General features: G+C 44.1%; 1 protein-coding gene across 2 annotated transcripts in view; it reads left to right on the top strand.

Moving 5' to 3' along the window:
- Positions 1–13,150, top strand: part of SOAT2 (sterol O-acyltransferase 2) — a 467,803-nt gene that overhangs the window by 233,570 nt on the left and 221,083 nt on the right. For both annotated transcript variants that reach the window (XM_085654643.1, XM_085654644.1), the window contains 2 exons: positions 4,903–5,010; positions 5,636–5,918. In XM_085654643.1, coding sequence (XP_085510769.1) covers positions 4,903–5,010; positions 5,636–5,918 — 391 coding nt within the window. The remainder of the gene's footprint in view (positions 1–4,902; positions 5,011–5,635; positions 5,919–13,150) is intronic.

A 13,150-nucleotide genomic window follows, 5' to 3' on the forward strand; every position in this document is an offset into this window, starting at 1 on the left:
CTCCCCGGTGTTAGCAAGGTAGCGGAGAAGTTGGTCAATCGGCGCCTCTCGGGCTTCCTGGAGTCCAACTCCCTTTTGGGTGATTCCCAAACGGGCTTTCGTCCCGGTCAGGGGACCGATACTGCCCTGTTGGCAGTCGTGGAGAATGCCAGGAGCATTTTGGACACAGGGGGATCAGTGGCAGTGATCCTCCTTGACCTCAGTGTGGCATTTGACACTGTGGATCATCAAGTGCTTCTCCAACGACTGTCGAGGGTGGGGGTCTCCGGGCTGGCCCTGAAGTGGTTCTCTTCCTTTTTGGTTGGCCGTACGTTTGAGGTGTGGGAAGGCCATTCGAAATCTTCATCGGTCTCTCTCCAGTGTGGTGTGCCACAGGGCTCATCGTTGAGCCCTACCCTATTTAACATTTATATGGCTCCCCTGGAGAATGAGATACTGCCCCTGGGTATCAAGATTATCAGCTATGCTGATGATACCCAGCTGGTGGTAGGCCTCCCCCAGTCGTCTTACCATCCCGACCAGCTGCACACCTGCTTGGACAAGATCTTCAAGTGGATGTGTAGCTCAGCACTCAAGCTTAACGGCTCCAAAACGGAACTGATGATATTGGGAAACTCCCCTCCCACCCTGTCTCCGAGTAGCTGGCCTAGTTGCCTGGGAGCGGCTCCCACCCCCAAACAGGAGATCAAGAGTCTGGGGGTGTGGTTGGAGCAGGACCTTACCTTTAAGACTCACGCTAAAAAGACCGCAGGCGTGTGTTTTGGTCTGCTCCGTTCAGCCCGTAAGATCTTACCTCTTCTCCCTGTGGTCTCTAGGAGATTACTTGCTCAGGGTCTTATCATCTCCCGGCTGGACTTCAGTAATGCGCTGTTTCTGGGGGCCCCAGAGTCCACCCTAAATAAATTACAGCAAGTGCAGAACGCGGCCGCCAGGCTCCTGATGGATCTCCCCAGGCGTCAGTCTGCCCGCCCTGCGCTGAAGGCGCTGCACTGGCTTCCCGTTAGGGAGAGGGTGAAATTTAAGGCACTCTGTATGGCCCATAAAATCTTGCAGGGGAAAGGCCCTCCTATCCTCCGGGATATGGTGCAACCTTATAAGACCTCTCGTTCCCTTCGTTCAGAGCATCAACATCTGCTGCAGGTCATGAGAGCTAGGAAGGCAAGAACTGGGGGTAGAAGGTTTTCCATCAATGTGGCCATTCTATGGAATTCCCTTCCACTGTACTTACGCTTAGAATCAAATTTCCTCCGCTTCCGCAAGTTGTTAAAAACTCACCTGTTTCCTGCTTAATACCGGTGCCTCATGTCATGGCGTTTCATTCTGGATAAGCGCGGGGATGCCCAAGGGTAACCAGGCGCGTTATAAAACTCACTAATAATAATAATATTAATAATAATGATAATAATAATAATAATAATAATAATATAAGGCACAGAAATACACCCCTGGCATGGATGGTTAATTGCAACTTGTGGACTGCAGCACCTATCATGCCATCCACAACAGTGTCAGTTAAAATATGGCTTCAGGCCGCCACAGTGTAATCAGAAAGCTGCAGCTTGAACCCTGCTGCACAGTCACCTCAAAAGCACTTTGGATATCTCATGCTACTTAATAACCCTCTACTATTTGAAGAACAGCAAAATAATATGCACTCATCCAGTGCCCGTCATCTCGGACTATTTTACTGGGTAAATTAAAAAAAGCATGTCAAACTGACAAACTCTAAAAGAAAATGCCCTGACCTAAATATAAACAAGAATTGCAGCAAGCAAATGCAAACAAATTATGACAAGCATATGACCTTGTTAGAAGAGAGCAGGCTCTTCTGGCCATATGCAGATTGCATCATTTTCCCATGGAAAGTCAGTGGAATTTTACTCTACAGCATCATTGGCTTCAAGCCTGAGGTCCCTAAGAGCCAATGTCCTCTTCAAAAATGTGCACTCGAGCATCTGGTCTGTGTGGTACCCTTGTTAACTGGGATGATTGCGAGTGTATGTGCCAGAAGTTTGCAATCGCCCTGGCGCAACCTCTCGTCAGAGTCGTCACACTATCTCATTATACTAAAGCAGTGTTCTCTCTGTTTGTCTTGGTTACGTAAATGCAATGTTGGAGCTTAAAATAAGTTATTTTGGTATGTCTGCGATTTAGATATGAATATTCATAACACTACCACCCCACCCAAGTTTGCCATGTCTCTTCTTGCCTGAAGGCACAGAGACATTCTAGCCTATGAAATGAAAGCCCACACCCTGGCAAGCAAGCTGCAGAAATGTTGATAGAAGGTTTGCAGATCACACAGGCGAAGACTTAGACGCCCAAGGCGTTGACATTCACAGACTCGAAGAATCGGTTAGTGTAAGGAATGTCATCCACCCACAGGCCCTGTGCATAACAAGGTACTGGAAATTATAGGAAAGGACAAACAATACAACTTCTGCATTAGTCTATGTGAAGACCAAGTCTGCAAAAAAGGAGCTCGTTCAGACAAGAGGAGGGAAGATGGCACACAATCAATTCCAAAATAACAAAACAACGATCAGATAAAAAAAAACAAGCATTGACCGCGCGGCCGTGAAAATGACACGGCTGCGCGGCCCGCGAAAGTGAAAGTGATCGCGGACGCGATCAAGCACTGCGGTGGTGAGACACATGGCGGCTGCGCGCGAGCACGCTCACTTGCACGCAAGCTTTAGGACACAGGCAGCACTTAGAAAACCCGTATACAAAATGTCGCGGCCAGACCAGCGCATGCGCTGGATCAGGCGAGACCTAAACATGGACTGAGGGATTTTCCCTTGTGCTGGCGTTGCAGGGAGGAGACAGGGAATCTTCATTACATGTTATTCACTTGCAAATTAGCATGTCCACTCTGGACAAAAATATAAGATCTGGTGGAGCATCTCACATAGAGCCCATTATTTATTGACTCACAACCACGCTATTACTTCGTGGTAACCAGAACGTAATGCTCTTAGACCCACACACAGCTTCTTTAGTTGTTCTCCTTTTGTCCCTAGGCACAAAAACAATACCATCAGGATGGAAACCAACTTCTGTTAGTACTTATGACAAGTGGTAGAACCGAGGGGCATATCAGCAACAACCGGCGATAATTATCGCTAAGCGCACTTAGCACTAGAATAATTATCGCCGGCTAGCGTGGATTTTTATCGCTGAGATAGCAAGCTATTAGCAACGCTTATCTCAAATGCGATAAAATCCTAGTGCTAACTGCCAAATGTGAGATTATCGCTGGAAACCCAGCAATAATCCCACGAAGTTTGGCGATAGCTTGCTGATAGGGCCTCACATACTTAGCCATGATATCCACCTTCCGTAGGATATCATGGCTAAGTCAGTTTCAAAGCAGGCGTAAGGAAAGTAGCGATAACAGAGGTTATCGCTACTTTTCTTGTCGCTATGCTGCTTTGCGTAAGGCTTGATAATAGGAGAAATGTCGCTTATCGACATTTCTCCCGTTATCTTGGGGAGGAACGCCCACTTTGCATCTCATTAGAGATGCAAAGATGGGCGTTAGGAATTCAGGCGTAAAGGCAAGGTTTCACGCAATAGCGTGACCTTGCTAATCTAGCGATCAAATTATCGCCGCTTTTCGTCAGAAAACGGCCGCAAAAGCGGCGATAATTTTATATCGCCGCCTTGTAGTTATGCCCCCAACTTTGTTAAATTAGGAGTTTGGATAACACAGTATACTCCAAAACACATGGCTCCTCAAGTCCAAGACGATTTGGGGTTACACTCAGCAGATTTCTAAAAGAACACAAACCCCCATAGGCCCCCTAACGTCACTCCCCGCTTATGATCCTGTGTGCCATATCAAGTAAATTGTTCACTGATGCCCAGAAAAGCCACCGTACCTCTGCCTTTCTTTCCATCTCTTACTCGCTCCTTCCTTCCTTTTCTTCTCGTTCTCTATTTCTAACCAGCGGAATGTTGCATGCAGTACAATCCATCCTATAGGTTTATGAACTATCGCCCGGCAGTTGTACTTAAAATCTAATCCGTCCATCTAGTCATTGTTCCTGGGCAATGTATTATATTTGGCAACCACCGTTATTTTTTTTAATTAACTGAGACGCACAAACTGTAAGACCACACCAGTGTTTCTTTCACTCAACCCTATAGACTGTACCAATACATTGCTGTTCAAAACACCTGGCTTCGTGGATCCTCGGAATATACTGCTCATTGTACTTTTTCTTTTTCTTTTCTTTTTTGCACTTTGATATTTGGTATTGTTTTGTCACATGATTACTTTCTGTTCCCTTTTCATAAAATAAAAATTACCTGAAATTAAAAAAAATGAGGCATGAAGATTTTTGTACATGACAAGTATATTTCTGAAGCATCTTGTCCCCAATACAAGTACATATTTTATGAACTATCACACCCCATATTACTGCCACCGGGATTTCCTCTATTGTCTAATTTCTCACTCAACTTTCTATCTTTCTCCACACAGGCTCTCTTTTTTCTGCAACCCTCTCTTCATTCCTGTTGTTTCCTTAACATTCTCTCCCTGTTTATCATTCCTGTTAACATCTTGATTCCTAGCGTCCTATACTTTCACTCCCATCCCCCTTCTTCCTCTCCGTTCTGATCAGTCACCTTCTTTTCCTGACACTTTAATTTTGCCTCTTGCTTCCACGGCCTCTGTTCATTTTATTTTTCGTATACTCTCTTCCTTTCTTCAGCTCATGGCCACCACTTCGATGTCCATCCACACCCAGTGTGGTCCATGCTATAGCTTTCACTTGTGCCTCTATCCTTACAGTTGATTCCCCACCTGTCATTCCTGGCCTTTCAATCCCTTTCATTGCTCTTTTACCTTCTGAACCTCCCACATCAATTAATACAGTCTCTGCTTTCTTTTAGCGAGCTGATGGAGGTGGAGCATTTCCGGACCATCTACCACATGTTTGTCGCTACGCTCTGTGTCTTTATCCTTAGCACAATGGCTGTGGACCTTATCGACGAAGGCAGGTGAGATGCATTCCATCTTGTAGGCAGCAGTGAAGCAGAGAGGGGAAGAAGCAGGAAGGGAGTTCAAGAGGTATTGTGAAAAAAACAGTATTAGTGCAGAAAATGTATGACTTGGGGAGGGTTCAAAGAATCACAACTGAGGACCACTGAGAATGAATGTGGTTCACATTTGTGGGAATATCATCCTGATGATTTCTGGATAATAAACCAGACATCTGTCTTGTGCTAATGGGACAGTGATGGGCCAAGGGTTAGTTCGGATCTGAGGCCCATTTGAGGGTTGTATAATGTGATGTATTGGGGACAGTATTGTGATGCATTATGCAAGGATGTAGTTGTGGAATTCTAAGGGCACTCGACAAAACACCAGTGTTAATACTGCGGGTTTCAATATAACAAAGTGTTGTGATAATCACTAAAGTGATTTAGCAGGGGCTGGCCTTAGAGATTTCAGAGGCGAAGGGAAAATAGTTTAATACACCAACCAGTACTGACTTTCTTAGGACTAGGCTCAAGTAAGTGAGTTTTTGCAGAAAAGCTAACACATCAGATTATGGTTGGAGGAAGTGAGTACCATTTATTAAATTCCACTGCCATCCTTAATTACCTATTCCCTTGCCCGCAGGCTAATCTTGGATTTCGACATCTTATTCTACACTTTTGGGAAGTTTCCGACAGTGGTTGTCTCGTGGCTCTGCATGTTCCTGTATACACTGCTAGTGCCGTATAAAGCGCTCCAGTTGTGGGGAGGCTCTGTCCACACTGCCCGTTTTCCCTGGCTCCTCAGCACCACCATGGGACTCCTGCTGACCGCCTGCCAGACCTGCATTCTCGGCATTTACCCAATCTACGTGGTAATCCACCACAAACTGCCCCCCGCATCCAGTTTCATCATTGTCTTGGAACAGGTACAGTGCGGGTAGGAAGCAAGAAGGTGGGGTTTGAGAAGTGAGGTTTTGGGTTGGCCATGTAGAAGACACTGTGTGTTAGAAATCCATCCTGGCAGCCTGGCAAGAGATCATGGCCAAACACTGGTATTGATATCCACTTCGTACAATAACCTATTAAGGAGAGGCTTATAGACTGTGCCATTGTGCATGTTTTTAAACGTATTCTTCTCTTGACATCTGTTAGACAACATTCAATCCCGTGTAACACCTGGCATTAGAGGACAGATATTTTCTTCCCTCACTAATCAGAAAGAGACTTCGGTCTCTAAACTCAGCCGGTGTGCAGGGCGCTATGTAATTTAATGTTGGGTTTTGGTGAGAGCACCTTTTCGGCTTAAAGTCACAATTCATAAACTATGCATACGTAAATCAATTCACATTGTTACATCAAAGTAATATCAACAAAATCTAATGAGAGATGGCTTCAATACAATATAATCTAATGTCCATCTTCACATACATAAAGGCTCGAGAAATCTAAAACTTTACCTAAGACCACTTATTTGCCTCTGTGTGTCACGTACAGTTTTTGATAATTGTATAGCTTTGATTGCTGTAAAGTTCATAGGGTTTTAACCATAGAGTAGATGATGATGGTAGTGCTCCTAGTACTTCAAGAGACTTCCTAAAGTTGTGCAGAGCTGAACAGGCACACCATGGTCTTCTGATTGCCTGTAGTGCACACCTTTACCAGAATTGTCAATCATGCAATGTCAGGTCCATATCTAAATGAAAGTGGGTTTACCAGCCCCTGCAGGAAGTTTCACTGATGCCTTGCTGTCCAGCTCTGAGAAAGGGACTGAAAGTGTTTTAAACTATAAATGATGTGCTTTACTATGCAAAGGTAAAAAGGAGAAAAGTGGGTACAGTGACATGTTGTATAGTGTCTCAAAAACTGGATATCTGGTAGATTATTTAGTAGTTGAGCTGAAGGCCTTTTTGCAAATCTGCATGTGGTAAAAAAAAGTGTTTTCTTCAACTTTAAGCAATATTTCTTTCACTTAATGAGACATAAAACATTATTAGGGTTTCCAGTTAAAGCCCCGAAGGGAATATTTGTTTTTCAGTAGAAACCGGAAACACTGGATTTTTACTGCTTTAGTACCTTCAGGTATCAAAGCAGTAGAAGTGCAGGCACTGACTCCAAGTACTTTTCTGTGATGAATGCCCTCGCTATGACCATTTGGGGCCATGGAAAGCCAACCAATCTGTACTTTTGACCATGTGCAAGGTCCCAGGACTTCAAGGACCTACTTCCACTCTCACTTTGGGAGGATAGCTCACCTCATATGGGTTCAGCTCACTGTTCACATTGCAGTATAGTGGCCGGCAGATTGACAGCTGAACTATGAGCAGGGTCTCAATGCAGGGGAAAAGACACTGCCGTTATGTCACCCTTCTTTACTGAGCAGTAGAATGGAGCTTTGCTTTCTAGAAGCTCAGGTGTCAAGACTGTGGAAACCAAGATCACTGTGCATTAGACTCCTACAGAATAAGGTGCTGTACCTAACACTCCTCTTCTGAGATTTGAATGGGTGTGATCTGAAAAACCTTCCTGTAGAAGCTGCCTTACCTCACAAAGAAGGACAAAGTTCATTTCATGAACATCTTCAGCAACAAAGAACGAGCTCAGAAGAGGTCCATGTGCATTCTATGCTGAACCTGCGCTGTCTACAGTATATATATATTAACTTAGAATATCTATGAGTTCATATATTAAATTGCAGGCAATGCAGCTTAGAAACATGAAGAGACAGACACTGATCTTTGTTTCCATGTATGTACTGCACACAGCACAATTTGAGCAAAAATACGTGCATGGGCATGTTACGAGCCTGCATACTGAATTAGAACATGATCATGATACAGACCCAGGACCATCAAGTTCAATTTTTATTCTTATTGCCACAGTATCAAAATGAAGCTTGGAACCTATGGAGTTGAAACAAGACCTAGTGCTTGATGAAATCATCAGAACAAATTACAGGGATGTATTTAATTGAATGATATTGAGCACCAGTCTGTGCAAGCCTTGTTACCTAGATGTGAGAAATGAGCTTTATTTTCAAAAATCTGAGAAAACACTCTTCCAAGATATGTGAAAGTTTTTACTATTTCTAGGGTATTTCCACCTAATTTCCAGAAAATTCGGAATATTTGCGAATTGGGCTGGTAAACCATGTAGCTAGATAGAAAACAGAAGGTGAGCCAGCAGACAACCCTGTTTAAGACCATTTTTTGTTTGAAATTTGAGAGTTAGGCCTTTATTCACTCCCATCAATATTCTACAGTACTCTGCAGAAGAGTGTAGTGCTATAATTAGTCTTAAATTTTTAGGAATAACAAGCACAAGTAGATCCCTTCATAAATTCGGCCTCTCCACTTTGTCAAAAGTCAATAAAAACAGTATAGAGAATTAGCAACTTTACTACAACATGCTTAACAATCAAAGTTTGAACAATTGCAATATTATGAGTGGCCGAAAGTTTGGGTCTAAATCCAACTGGTTTGCGTGGGATTATCCCTTAAACAAAAGCCTGATCCTGTAGCTGCTCCAAATTGCTTGCTGCGAAGATCTTTCCTGTAGTGTCAAGAAGAGCAATCTGATGAAATTTGCTTGGAAGAGTACAGACACCTTTCTTGTGGAGCAGTATTATGGTACTCCCTTTCCAAGAATAGGGAATTTGTCCTGTTTGATAACAGTATTCAAAGAGCGGAGTTAAAAATGTTCTCCATGCCTCTGGATCCCTTTAAAGAAACTTTTGCAAGTATTTCTTCTGGATCCATTGCTGCAGAAGCTCTTGCTCTTTTTATATATGCTGCTATCTGTTAGCTTTTCGGAGGGATTACCTCCTCTGCAGAGTTCGGTGTATCCTGTATAAACGTTAAGGTCCCTTTACTGATTTCTGAGGTCCTATTTTCCAGATACACTTTAGAAATGTATTCAGTTCATACTGTGCTTAGGACTGAAACAATGGACAAAGCTTTTTTAGTTCTATGGTGAGACACAATTAGGCTCCAGAACAGCATTGACTTTTTATTGCACACTGTATGCTGTAAACTGAGCCATTTTTTTTCCCAATAAAGTGAGATTCAATTCTCTACAGATGTTCGAACAGATGTTTCCAATCGCATTGCTCTGGATTCTGGAGGCAAGTTTGTGTCACATGGCTCTACACAGGCCTACACAGGAAAGTCCTCTACTAGCCAGTGAAGCGGTGTAATTGGATATTCAGCTAAAGCATGTTACATCATCTTGGTTTTTTTTCTTGTTCTGATAATTTTTATTTTATAGAATGGCAAAAGAAACAGAAAGAGCAGTCATCAATCAGAAGGATACGTAGTACACTCCTGCTACAATACATGGGAGAAAGGCAATGGCATCAGGTGTATATCATGACAAATACATATGAAATGTCTCCCGTCTCAATTATATTGAAATACAGAGAGGTCCAGCGTTGGAGGAATTGCGGGATACTGAATCATTGCACTGATTAATCTTGTCCAACATGAGCATACAAAGAAAAAAGTCTGATGGCTCATGAGAGGGGAGAGAGAAGGTGCCGAGAAAGGGAGAAGCTCTGAAGTGGGATGAAGGAGGAAAGAGAGAGAAAGCCAGGGATAGGTGAGGAAGATTGGCTTCAATGGGTGGGACTCACAATACCTATCTAGAGAGCCAGTCAGGTGTGAGCAAACAGACAAGGTACATCCTGAGAAGGAGGGTGGTCTGGAAGGTGGAATCATGGGGGTTTACCTTCCTGAAGGTATTTGTCGAAAGCATCCCAAAGTCATCTGGGACCGGAGGTGTCGTGTATTTTTGTGTGTAGAATGTTGTCAGCACCACTAATGGAACATAGCAAGTTCCACATTTATGGACGGAGCTAGGGGATGTTGATTTCTAGTCTGAGAGTTCTGCTTTGGTTACCAAGGAGAGGAGGAGGTCCACTAATAACTTGGAGTAGTCATTGAGTTCCAAGGAGCGGGGGTTAGGATTCACACCTAAAGCAGTTGTTGAGAAGTCAATCTCTATTGTAATCCCTGAGATCACATATAATAGTGCTTGTATCCTTGTCCACAGTGGGTGTGCCATCTTTCAGTTCAGAAACATATGTGGAGTGTGAGAAGTTGACCTGGTATATCCTGTCCACTAGTTATAGTGGGCACCTTGTACCAGTCCAGACAACCCCTTATTGATGATAGGTTAAAAGACAACCTTTATTGAAAGCTATCCTAGTGGTAGCTATGGAGGCGAGCCTTCAGGCTAAGTCTTGAAGGAATGTAAAGCAGCTTGTTTTACCAGTCTATAATCTCTTGAAATGAAATGAAAGACAACCACACCAGGTATATATATCAAATATATGTATTCATTTCTAAACACACCCTCCTAGTCTCTTTATGAGGCTAGAGGTCAAAACACATAAGTTACACTTCAAATAGTACAGTAAAATAGCACAAATACACGTCAGGCCCTGGGGCGAGCCAAACCATATACTAAAATAGTGGTATAAGAACCACAATTTAACTAGACACAAGGACTAGAGCCTGTAGAATCGTTGGGACCCCAAGGAACAGCCAAGGTAGTGACACAGGGGACCCACGGGGGCCGTGTGCAGTGTGAGAACACAGCCGCAAGCTCCTGTTAGCTTCTATGGGGAAAGTCGCGGTTCGATTTGTAAAGATTAGGGACGCTTAGAAATGAGTCAGGACCAAACCCTTTAGAACTTAGGAAGTTCTAGGGTCAACACCCACGGGAGCACCGGAGTACTTGTGTTACCTCACCCAGGGAAGCCGGGTGCATAGGTGTCAAATGGTGTCGGATCGCGTTGTCGTTTTCAATGGGAGCTGGCAAAGAAGTGCTTCTACCGGGACGATGAGAAGTGTCCGAAGAGATGCAAGCCTGGATCGAAGTCGAGAAGAACCTGAAAGCAGAGGGGACAGAATCTGGGTCACTTGCCAGTGACCAGGGGCACGATAGACGAATGCCCACCGATGTCGGGTGTTTCAGGTGAAGAAGGTGAAGCTTGACTCTTTAGCCACGAGGCCCAGGAGGCGTCGAGGGCGACCAGGAGCTGAATTCGAGCTGTCCCATGAAGGATGTTGAGTGCTGCAGCATTGGTGCCCGGATTGGACACAACAACCCTTGGCTGCAAATACTTCGGAGTCCGGCAGGAGCTTCGGAGATGCAGACCGGCAAAATGCTTTGTTGGTGCCTGCCAAGCAGAGGAGTCACTCCTTGACCCCAAGGGAGATTTCTTCAGTCCTCTAGTCTTTAGTAGAGCATTGAAGTTCCAGGATTCAGCTTCAGAGTTTCGTCCAGGGATATCTAAAGTCTTGTTGCCAGGGGTTCCTTACTTATACCTAAGGAAGGGGTTGGACTAACTCTAGGGACCCATCTATGGGAGGGTTTGGAAAGAGGGGTGGCTACACCCATTTCCTTTGTCCATTTTTAATGCCAGAGCAGGAGCTGGAAGCCCCTGAACCAGTTTGAGCTGGACTATGCACAGGGACATCAAATGTGCCCCCAGTGCAGGACTTCAAAGCACTCTGAGAGTGCTCCCACCCAGCCCCAATACACATCAGCCTGTCTGGGAGGTGGTTACACCTCCCTGTGACAGGAAACCTATTGTCCAGGCCTCCCCTGCCAGAATTTCGGTCAGCAGCAGAAGGCCAGACCCGTGTCTGTGGCTGCAGCATCCATTTTGTGATGTCAGGTCTCTGTTAAGTTAGTATCAGGTATATCGGTGCTGTCATGTCTCTCCCTCTAGAAGGGTGGGATCATACTCCCACACCAGTTACTGGTGTGGGGGTGTGATTCCAAGGTGTTTGACAACAAACACGACATGTTTCCGTGCAGCCAGTGCAAAGTTAGCATTTACCGTTGGGTTATAATGCACTTAAGAGTATATGGTCAGGCTGCACCACTGACAACCCCGGAGAAGAGATTCCGAAGGCTGCAGAGGGGCTTAGCTCATGCCTGGGCACCCTCTCACATATAACCAAGCACCTTGCCTTCAGGATTGATAAGGCCTGCCATAGGGGTGACTGATAGGTTACTATGTGCAGTGATAGGTGAGGTATAGTGAACCTATAACTCAGTAAGGGGTGTATGCACCACCTTACCCAGGCTGCAGTAGCAGACCTGTGTTGTCATTTTGGAGGGCTTTCCAGGGGTGGCACAATACATGCTTCAGCCCCTGGTTGGCCTCTGGGGTACCTATGCCCTGGGTACATAGTATACCATATACTAGGGACTCACAAGGGTACCCAAGAATCCAATCTGGAGTGTACCTAAAGTACATGGAATCAATTTGTAAGAGAAAGTAGATAGGCTGGGGACCTGATTAGCAGGTTCCCAGCCAAACTAAGTAAAAAACCATCAAAACACCAGGTAAAAAGTGGGGGCAACCATGTAGTCAGATTCTACCTTCCTACATGAAGGTCCCCTGGTCCCTCCCCAAACTGAGCCATTTCTAATCAGCTACTATGTATTTTAAGGTTAAGCAAATATTTTTTCTTTTTTTACGTAGTGCTTTGTTTCTGAGATCAGAATAAACAATAAATTAAAGGTCAATTAGTTTATCCATTTATGCAGAGATTGTCCTATTGTGGGCATTTTTTTAATACGTTTACCCTCTTTGTTAACTGCTTAGAGGCAGCCTGTATCTCATTGGTAACTTTCACCATAAAATCTTCAGAGCAAGCAAGTAATTTATCCTCCTTATTGAAATAGGAATTCCAGTGGAAAGGCATTGACTTATTCAATTGATCGATCATACGTGAATTTCAAAATGCCTTGCCCAGCTTCAGGTCTAAAGTTACTTTGCCGTTAACTGGCCTCCAGGAACCAATTTTTAGTTTGTTGCAGCCATGTGATAAGAGCGTCATGTTATTCTGAAATTTGTAGGGGTGCATCATATTCACCGTTAGTCAGCACCCGTATATTAATCGATGTAGGTTAAGAATGCCATAGAAATTTATTACTAGAATCGTTTAACATAGAGGTGATTAGAAATGTAATAATGCTTCTCGTGAAGAGTACTGCTGCAGACTATTGTGAATGTATTTTAGTAAAGCATAATGATTAGTTTCATGTAATGCAATGTCTTAGGTTAAACGTGTACCTGTACCATATTAAAGTTACACGTGCAAGTTGCTTATTCACGTATACAAGGATAAGAACTAATGCTGAG

This window comes from Triturus cristatus, chromosome 4_1 (genome assembly GCF_964204655.1).
Source record: "Triturus cristatus chromosome 4_1, aTriCri1.1, whole genome shotgun sequence".
Lineage (NCBI taxonomy): Eukaryota > Metazoa > Chordata > Amphibia > Caudata > Salamandridae > Triturus > Triturus cristatus.